The sequence below is a fragment of the Enoplosus armatus genome, chromosome 22 (genome assembly GCF_043641665.1).
Source record: "Enoplosus armatus isolate fEnoArm2 chromosome 22, fEnoArm2.hap1, whole genome shotgun sequence".
NCBI lineage: Eukaryota > Metazoa > Chordata > Actinopteri > Centrarchiformes > Enoplosidae > Enoplosus > Enoplosus armatus.
In genome coordinates, this window is record NC_092201.1 from 5,063,535 (window position 1) to 5,073,568 (window position 10,034).

At 42.2% G+C, this 10,034-nt stretch overlaps 1 protein-coding gene across 1 annotated transcript; it reads right to left on the reverse strand.

Moving 5' to 3' along the window:
- Window positions 1-1,427: 1,427 nt before the first annotated feature.
- On the reverse strand, window positions 1,428-5,927 carry cd36 (CD36 molecule (CD36 blood group)). The gene is made up of 12 exons (XM_070929055.1): window positions 5,805-5,927; window positions 5,301-5,461; window positions 4,994-5,138; window positions 3,645-3,800; window positions 3,454-3,545; window positions 3,281-3,330; window positions 3,115-3,184; window positions 2,664-2,851; window positions 2,418-2,536; window positions 2,261-2,334; window positions 1,713-1,767; window positions 1,428-1,604 (listed from the first exon to the last, which is right to left on the reverse strand). The coding sequence occupies exons 1-12, from the start codon at window positions 5,925-5,927 to the stop codon at window positions 1,428-1,430; spliced, it is 1,410 nt and encodes a 469-aa protein (XP_070785156.1).
- Between the last annotated feature and the right edge of the window lie 4,107 nt (window positions 5,928-10,034).

The following is a 10,034-nucleotide window of genomic DNA, read 5'->3' on the forward strand; positions in this document are numbered from 1 at the left end:
ATTTTATTGTCAGGTATTGTTTTAGTATAATTTCTGCAATTTCTCTTTCTGTTGCTGGCCAATACGTCATCCCTCTGTTTACTTAATAGATTCCATGGTGCGGCATATCATCACAGTCTTATCATATTGCTAAAGGGACAGTCACACTGTTGTCACAACGTGATTTTGGGAAATATGCTTATTTGCTTTCTTGCAGAGAGTTAGATGAGAAGATCGATACCACTCTCATGTCTGTACAGTAAATATGAAGCTACAGTCAGCAGCTGGTTATCTTAGATTAGCACAAAGACTGGAAACAGCAAACCCTGCCCTGTCCAAAGGTAACAAATTGTGCCTAATTACCACTTAATATCTCAATAGTATGATCTGTACAAAAAGACAAGGTGTGTGATTTGTTACCTTTAGACAAAGACAGGCTGTCTGTTTCCCCATTTCCAGTCTTGTTGCTAAGATAAACAGGCTGCTGGCCGTAGCTTCACTTTTACCATTCATTTACTCATCTAACGCTAAAAAAAGTGACTTTTCTACTATTCTATAAAAGATTATCACATGAACAACATTTCCAGATCAGCGCACAGCACCAGAGATACCCCAAGGAAAGCAAATTTCACCACCTTAAGGAAGAGGTGTGAAACGTGTCTGTTTTAATCTCAATGAAACACTCCTGTATCTGTGTGTCATGTCAGATTCAGACCCCACGAGGCTGCTGAGGGTCATTTAAGAGCCATAAAACCAGAGAAACCTCCTTCTGGGCAGAAATGCTGTTTTCTCACCAAACAAACCCAAGTACCGTTCATAACCACAGTGTCCCAGCCCATTTATATCACTCCTTTTGATTTACGGGCCAGGAAACCAAATCATTTGGCCTCAGCGTGCTCAATGCGGAGGTTTGTTTCAGCAGCGGGACAGTCTCTGCTGTATTTTGGACGGAGGGGGATGAAGACCAGTTTTGACAATCCAATACCAGGAATAGGACATCCAATGCAAAAACTCCTTTTCAGCTTTTATTCATTTTGAAGACACTAGTTCAGCAAAGGATATGAACATTTGCGTAAGATTAGATTCACGAGCATTTCTTTTATAGGATGTCAAACAAACTAATTTCTCCTCTGTGCGGATTAATCACCTGACAGTTCAGAGGAGTCTCCATCTTGTCTCCCTCTAGGAATCCCTGATTGAGTTGATGTTACAGTGTTTGCAATTAAAACAATACTTGGCAAAGGAATTTAGCTCTTTAGCTTTACAAAGTCACAGTATCCCCCGCCCCCCCACCCCTCCCCCAGTATCAAAGGAGGTATGACATTATATATATAACACTGAAATTAGAAAAAAGTGCAAGTCTCTATCAAAAGGTTTGATGTCCCATAGCAGCTTAAATGCACTGTGCTCCACAACTCGCACACAACATACACTTCTGCGTGACACATTCACACAAGCTTGATTTGGTTATTTCTCGTCCTCACCACACAGTAGGAGATGAGACACAGGACGAAGATGGACACACCTACGCCCAGCAGCGCCTGCTGTATTATCTCCAACATCTGGATACGGGAGATGAGCTCCCTCTTAAACATGTCTGCCGTTTCGTCATCCAACGCAGCCGTCTGGTTGCACAGATGGAGACAGAGAGAGAAGAGAGAGACTGATTATCATGCATCCCAAGCTAACAGACGATACACTTCATGACTGCAGGGCTCCATATTTTATCTTACCTCATTCAGCCAAACAACAGGGAATATGGTATAATCCTTGACTTTCTTAAGCACCCTGCAGGGAAAGAGTTGGCATTCAGTTCATGATGTTGTCTCAAACTTTCTTTCCTTTATTTGAGAGTGACAGAAGAGGCACAGACAGAAAATGCAGGGGGAGAGGGGAGCGACGGGGGTATGCATCCAAACAACTGTCTCAAACTTTCTCAAAGGAAGAGATGAGACGCTAGATGCCACTCTCATGTCTGTACGGTAAATATGAAGCTACAGCCAGCAGAGGGTTAGCGTAGCGGTTAGCTTATGAAGCCAAAAAAAATAGATTGGCACATATCCTCCATAAAACCCCAACTTGTCATTTTTAAACTGAACATTTTTTGTGCTCAGTCCCAGTCGTTATGCTGAACTAAGCTAACGAACTGCTGGTGTAGCTTTACATTCACCACACAGACACGAGAGAGGTCTCAACCTTCTCGTCTAACTCTTGTCAAGAAAGCAAATAAGGCTAATAATTCCCCAAATCCTTTCCTTTAAAAAGATGAAGCACAACTTACGTGATGACCTTTGATGGCCCATACATCATGTTCACTTGAATTCTCTTGGCAAACCTCAAGGTGAACCCGGTTGTCTGGTGGAAAAATACCACAACAAAATCAGCATCAGATCTGCTCCATCTAAAAGTCAGAAATCACGCAGATAAAAGTCTCTTACAGGTTCCACATCCAGGAAGGTGACATGGTGCTCCTCGCTGGGATTGAGGCCCAGCACGGCCTCTCGCAGCGATGGACTGCCGTGAAGGAAGTGGGGCAGAGAGATGAAGATAGGTTTTCCTGTTCAGATGAGAAAGACAATTTAAAAGAGAAAAATGCAAAGATAGTAGAGGAACGTTCTGAGATTCCTTAACATCCCGTTGGTTCTGGATATGTTGTGCTCAACAAAAAACAAATGCAAACTGACTGTCTTGACAGGAGCTGATGTCCAGTACTCCAGCCATGGTGCAGTTCTTGGTGGTCTTTGGGTCTGTGCAGAAACATTGGTTGTCTGGGTTGACCGCAGGGGAGGCCAGGGTGTTTGGCTGGAGGGTGTAGCGGTACACTTCAATCCCTTTCAGATCCATGCTTTCCTCAAAGCTGGCTGACACAGACCTGAAGACAAAACAACACGGAGATTAGTTCAAAAATCTTCCAGCAGCTGACTTCGGATCTATTGTGCAACTTAATTCACACAGATTAAAATTCATGACTTTGGTTTTGGTATTGGAAAGCTCTGACCTCTAGTGGTCACTGAGAGGAAAGTCCAAATGGTTGCAGCGCTCAAATTAAGATGTTAAATCTCCAGTCGGGCGTTGGGAATTACTGGCCCACTTAATGTTAGCAGACTAGATCAGATCAAATGAAACTCAACTCACCTGCAGATGTCTGATGAGTAGAAATAGACTGGCTTCTTCTTATCCAAAAAGGGAGGGAATGACGACGCATCTGAGAAAGAGGGGGGGAAGAAATCAGGTCAGAGAGGTGAGCCGAGGAGAGCGTTACAAGAGGGGTTCAGAAAACACATCGCTGCGTGAGCCACACCTGTCCCGTTGATCATGTCGCAGTATTTGTCGTTCCAGAAACGTAAACTCCTGTTGGACAAAATGACATTTGTCAGACAAACTGTCATGATTTGATTTAACAGTCTGAAAATAAAGCAGGTTTAGGGGGAAAAAACAGGATTCTCACACAGATGCCAAAATCTTTAGACTCACCTCTCTCCTCTCCACCTGTCAATTATTCCCACTTTAGAGATGTCCTCCTTTCCATTGTAGACAGTGTAATAGCCATCATAGGTACCATTGTACTAGGGAAAATACATTAAATTTAAGGAATTGATAAAAAAAAAAAATCATGTCGTTTCTGAAGTTTATTAAGTGTAAGGCCATAATATCTGTTGACTTACAGGTGCAAATAGGCCCACATCTCCTTTCAACAGGGGGTCTGTGTAACCCCACAGTATTTCCTTCACTGTACGGTGTTGGAACAAGGAGGAGTTGCTCGACTTTATCAGATTCTCCAGCACGATATGAAGCACTTGTGGAACCAGTGAGTAAGCTCCCTGAAAGAAATCCGAAACATATATCTTTATATTTTGAAAAGCTCAGCAGATTATACTTTCCTAATCAGTGACGGTGTCAATTACAAAAGGCAACAGCGTGTTTCCGCAAGGATACACATGCAAAACTGCTGTGCATGCAACTGGTTGCCTGAGGAGATAAGCCAGAAAATAACCCTCTTCCATGACCGTTATACTACGTAACTGCTTACAAACAGAGACTCCCGTTGGAATCGTTTATCATTTGAGCCTTATCAAAGTTTGAAAAGAAGGCATATATACACTGCAGCCATAAATAATTGTGAACATTGTGAACTTAGGATGACGTAGTTGTTCGTCATTTCCAGACTCCAACACAGCAGCACCTTTGCCAATGTTAATGTTAGCCTCAAGTCATCAGTCACCGCTCACCATTGAGCTTGGTTTCAAACCAACGCTTCCTCGGATTCGTGCTCTTTTTACTTATTATTTGTGATCAGACAGTTCCTGATTTATGTCATAATTTTGCTACTTTTACAATTTTATTGAGGCAAAGTTCTTGATTGTGTTTAGACAACAGTTAAAGGAAAATTCCAACCTGGTTTTGTGGCCATTGTGACTGTGGGTCATGCTAACTTTGCAGCTGCCACCTCCATTGTAGAGATTTAAACATGCTTAGAGTCATCAAAGTAAAGAGAGAAATTAGCCTGCTGCATAAGCAACTTGTCCCAACCAAATTACATCAGTCCTTCTTCTGAAACAACTCCTTATGACATAGTGCACTGGTTCCCAACTTGGGGACCCTCCATGGGGTTACAAGATTAAGGGGTTGCAAGATGATAAATGGGAGAGGATACAAGAAAGAAATACTGTATTTCTGCTATACAAACTGTGTCTATTGTATGAATTATTCTCTAATCTTTGATCCTCTTGTGAATTTCTGGATGGTTTTCAGCCCCATACATAATTACTCAAAGGAGCAACCTGGGAATCACTCTGTGGTTAAACTTCTCACATCTCACAAACAACCTGTCACAGACGGTCACAAGCCACAAAAGGTTGGGAACCACCACTGAAACGAGCGGTTGCAGACCAAGGCAGGCCACCACAGGGCAGCACAGCTTGATTTGGCATAGCATGTCAGAGGTGCAGTAACTGTTTACAGAAGAGCTGAGTCAAGTCAGGAATCACCGCACAGTGGGGTGACAGTCACTTACAGCCACAGCCAGGTTGAGGGAGGTGACTTTGTCCTCCTCGGGTCCCACTGACATGGACGGCTCAAAGATGGCGCCCAGAGGCAGCAGGAAGGAGACAGTTTGATTGGGGTTGAATGTGATGTTCTCTTTGGGAAGATATCTTGTCCTGAAGGAGGAGAGGGTCTTCCTTAGACTTTACATTTCATCAGAAGAGAGTAGATTCTTGTATGTTGTGAGGAAGTGAAAAACACTTTTGTTTCTATACTGTATGTCAAATCAAATCCTAAAGCCTGGCATGATATGAAAGAGGTAAACAAGTCAACCTTACCTATATGTGTAGGGTCCTTTTTCCAGTACCACTGGCTTTGCACCATACTGCAAAACCTCCTGGGGGTTTTTCACGTCAAACAACCAGAACTGCCTGTACACCGATGCCCCCGTAGACACCCAATTGTCATAAGCTGTGGTTCCGGGCTCAATGACGGCTTCCTAAACCCAACAGACACACACAGACAGTCTATTTTTAACATGCCTCAAGACTGCCAGCAGGCCAGCTACCCCACTGATACATGAAAAGGGTGGAGGCTTTAAACCGTTTAAATTTTCTCTGTTTAAACAGTCTCTGAAACAAATCACAGATGCTGATCTTTTTAATGGATGAAAACAGGGCACACTTGGCTTTCTACACAGTTTCTTGTTTACCAGTAGCTTCCCAAAACGCACGCCTCTTCCCTCTCATGTCTCCTGATTCACCTTGATCTCCGCGTACACACACATTCACACACTCTGTCACTCCCTATTCCCCAAACCAGGGTGAAACTGAGCACCATACCTTCTCCACTGTCCCCTCAATGACGCTGTTTCCCAGTGGGATAAGGACGCCTCCAAGGATGGCTACCGCCGCCCCTAACACAGCTCCGGCTATCAGCCCGCAGCTTCTGTTACAGCAGCCCATGGTGGTGTGCGTTTCCCTCCGTCCGACCGTGCGTCTGTCTATCTCTCTGGCAGCCTGTTCTCCTTCTGTCTCTGTGTTTGTGGTGTGTGCTAGTATGTGCAGCTTGCCTGTGTTTGTGTCCCGGCAGCAGCAGCAGTAGCAGCACAGGCAGGCTGTACCATCAGAGGAGCTGACAGAGCAACTGAGGCCAGGTAAAGGTACAGACACATCTGACACCCAGGGACCTCTTATAAATGATGTTATATAACAAAAAGAAAGGGTTAAGGTTCAGCTCCATCAGTTATCAGTAGTCACTATATGACCAGGTGATAACAACTACAGGCTCAGGAGGATTTATCAGTTCTAGATATCCAACGACCTGGACGATGACAACCTTCATAGACATTTGATTCTTACTTTAATCTTTCCTGTTCTGTTTCTTATCTTTCCTTCTCTATCCGTTCATCTCGTCTCCCCTCCAATTTCTGCTCATCCAAGCTACAAGCTCACCAGAAACAGAAAAGGAGGAATGTATAAATGATTAAGTACATTCTCATTGTGCAGAGACAGTTTAAAAAAAAAAGCAAAAGCTTATCTGTGTTTGTGGTTGTGTAGGTTCTTGTTTCTTGGGGGATATTAAAATGAATTACTCTTTATCTCTCTTAAAAGTATTTCACCATGCTTATCTATTCATTTTAGCAATATAAAGGATTTCCTTGCACGTGGTGATTGATGGATACACGCCTTCCTTTCACTTTTTGCTAAGTAACAAACCAGACTCTTGTCTGTCAGGGCATGAGGTTTTGCATTATTTAATTCTCATTTTCACATTCCCCTGTCTGCTGTCTATCCCTTCCCCCAAAGAGAAATTGCATGATTGGTGGGTCATTCTGGCTGTGATGTTATCAGCTGTTATTGCCTAATAACGCAATACAGTGCAATAACAGTGGATATATCAGCGTTTACTCCCTATGGATCTAGTTCTGCAACGTTGGATCCTATACCTCCCATAATGCAACTAATGGTGCCTTTCCTTACACCCTCCCTTCCTGTTTAATGCATGTCTCTTTCAAAATCCACATCCCCAGTTTTTTCGACTGATTTTACAGGCTGTGTTGTACTCCCTGTGATAAGTAAACTCATCCTTATGTGTAAAATAGGTTAAGTGCCTCTTTAAAATGGCAACATTTTGAAGCCTTGCAGCACTGAACGGTGCTCATGTACAGTATACTGCTCTACAGCACTGTGGAGTTACATATTATCACCACTGGAGGGCAGCACCACCCTTCCCTCGCCTCCCCCTGCATGTGTCAGTGCAGAAGGCCTGCCCTGCCTTCGTGGTTCGTCCCACTGAGTCTCTCTGCCAAAGACCCGTCTCCGTCTATTCAAACAAACATTCCTGTCAAAACAGTTTGAGTCTCACCTGACTGACTTTATTGTTGATCTTGCAACTTCAACATTTGGATTGGATTTCAGTTTTATGTGGACATACACTAGACCTACAGACTCCTACAGTTTCTTTTCCAGCTGCTGCGTTAATATCTGTGATGGCCCTCTGGCCTGTAGGTTTGTGTCCTGCCCTGTCCCCCTTCAGGTCCTGGTTGGTAGAATTCGTATTAGTGCAAATGGGTCCACCTGGCCAGTCCATCCAGAATGCGTTTAGCCGTCCCCATTCTTCCTCTCTCTTACTCCATCGCTGGCTCTCCCCTTTGCACCACATGCTTTCTTTTATTCGGTGTGGTGTAGTTGCACTTTACACCAAACAACTCTACACCTTCACATATCCACTCGCTAAGACTGGTGATCTACTGATTGACCATTTCATACATTTAGTTAATGTATTCTGGTGCCATTTCTGTACATAAATGTGAGTGTTTGTTCTTCCCAGTACAACCGTGTGCATTTCCCTCCATTTGACATGGCCTAAGAGCTGGGTCGTGACATGTCTCTAATTGAAAACTCATCACATATAATATTAATGACTTTGCTTGTGATTCTTTCTCAAATTTTATGTGAAACTAACTTGGACAAATCTTGTGCACAGGCTTATATCATGGAAAGATCCACTTAGTTGGCCTGCATTTCCTAAAAACATGCACCTTACTGAGGGCCTTGTTGACATATCATGAAATAGTTGTCTGACAATGCACTTCTGTTGGGGGGTGGTGCAACAAAACAGCAGGCAACATTTGAAAACAAACTCAATCTGCAGGAATATCTTGCTCCATGTCTCCGTCCCGATACAGCCAGACCAGTCCATTTGTCAACTGGCAAGAGTGTGTGAGTGATTGTGTGTTTAACAAACCAGTTTTTTTCTAATTCATCGGTCACTGTCATCATGTACACAATAGACTGTGTGCCATCTTTTTCATGGTGTATCTATTCATATGACTGAATAAATAAATGAAACATAAAGAACATAACCATCTAGAAATGTAAGCTTCTTCTTGTGTAATATCCACATTTGCACACATATGACCTTAAATGTACAGTTTATAGATAAAAGTAGATATTTTATAACTCCTAATGTAAGTAGAGGTACACTGCAGTATTCATCTTTTATAACTAGGATCATTGTCTTTTTCAAAGAACATGAATGCACTCCATGTCTGTGGTATTTTTTGTGTTAGATAAAATGACATAACCTTTTTTGCCTAGGCGATACACCCGCTGGCTCTTGTTATTTCAAACCTGGAGAGAGCCGGGATGACAAAGAGGGAAACCTCCAGCCAGCATAGGATTAGAATGGAAAGGTCAGCGCCACAAATTTGCATGTTCTCCCAAAAAGCCACACTTGAAATGAAAATTGCATGGAAAGGCAGGCGTGTTTACACCGTTTGAGTGGAAATCTTTGAAGTGAACACCACCAACCTTTAGACTGACTGTTGACTTTGAAGACTCACACTTGACTTTGGCCGACAGGCTAAATTATTTAAACCACAAACAATGGTCATGTACAGCTGATTGGGTAGGGGGTGGGACGAACACTGCCATGGTTATAGGTTTGGTTCCCATGGGAACAATACATGTTAGAAATGTAAGCTACACAGTTAGTATAACCTCAAAAGGTAATGTAGTTAATATGATTAGAGAAGTATTAATATATGTGTATAATCGTGAGAATATATGTGATATATTTTCATATCTCTTTAAGAATTGTAGTTAAACTCCTGCTATTGATAGTCATAAAGATAATATTTATTATGCTTATTGTATATGAAAATAAAAGTCACATGATATAGTCTATAATGTGAAAATTATATGTGCTTTTATTTGGGAAGCAGTGAGTAAAGTTATGTGTGTGCAGGTTTGAAATGCGGTCCACTGTCAATGAGTTTCCGGTTTGGGCGTCTACCTTCAAAATAAAGGTGTCAGAATAATTAATTGTATGGTTTGGTATTTAATTGTCACACACACCAAATAAAAGCTCAGCCTCATGTTTGATATAAAAAAACTGATGAAAATACACGAATGTGTGACCCTTGATTGTGAATGCATATAATGTATCTATGCGTTATGTAATATACTCATGTATACCTGCACTTCAGCAGTAGTCAAACATGTTTGACAGATTATCCAGGCAGTCAAAGTCAATATACTTTACAGGGGGAACATTTTAAGACAAATGTACACAGTACAGTGTTCCTTCGTCGTTGATGAAAATAAGGCCCAGAGGAGGATTTTGACATATATTTGTGGAAATAACAATAAATGCACTGTACATTTTAGTCTGAATTCATTATGTAAGTATTTTTGGGGCATTTTGCCCAACACTGTCAAATGCCTTGTTTTGACAGTGGACAGTAGACAGGTGACAGAGACATTGCAGTCACTGTATATGGCATGCGTCTCAGTCATCACATTGCTACCTTTGAGCTGCTGTGATTTTCTGTTTTTCGAAATGGTCTAAATGTTAGAGAATGTTTTAGAGAAGCTTTCAGCAGAATATAGTTTAGTATAGATACTACAGTCATTGCCACAGAAAATATTGCTGAGAATGTTTGTCTTGTTTTAGTGTTAAATTTGCGACCTTTATTGTGAAGTATCAGACCGGAAGTGTGATTGTTGCCGCTGCTTGCGGAACACACCGCGCTGCTCGCTCCAGTCGTAGCCGTGCGTACAATACAG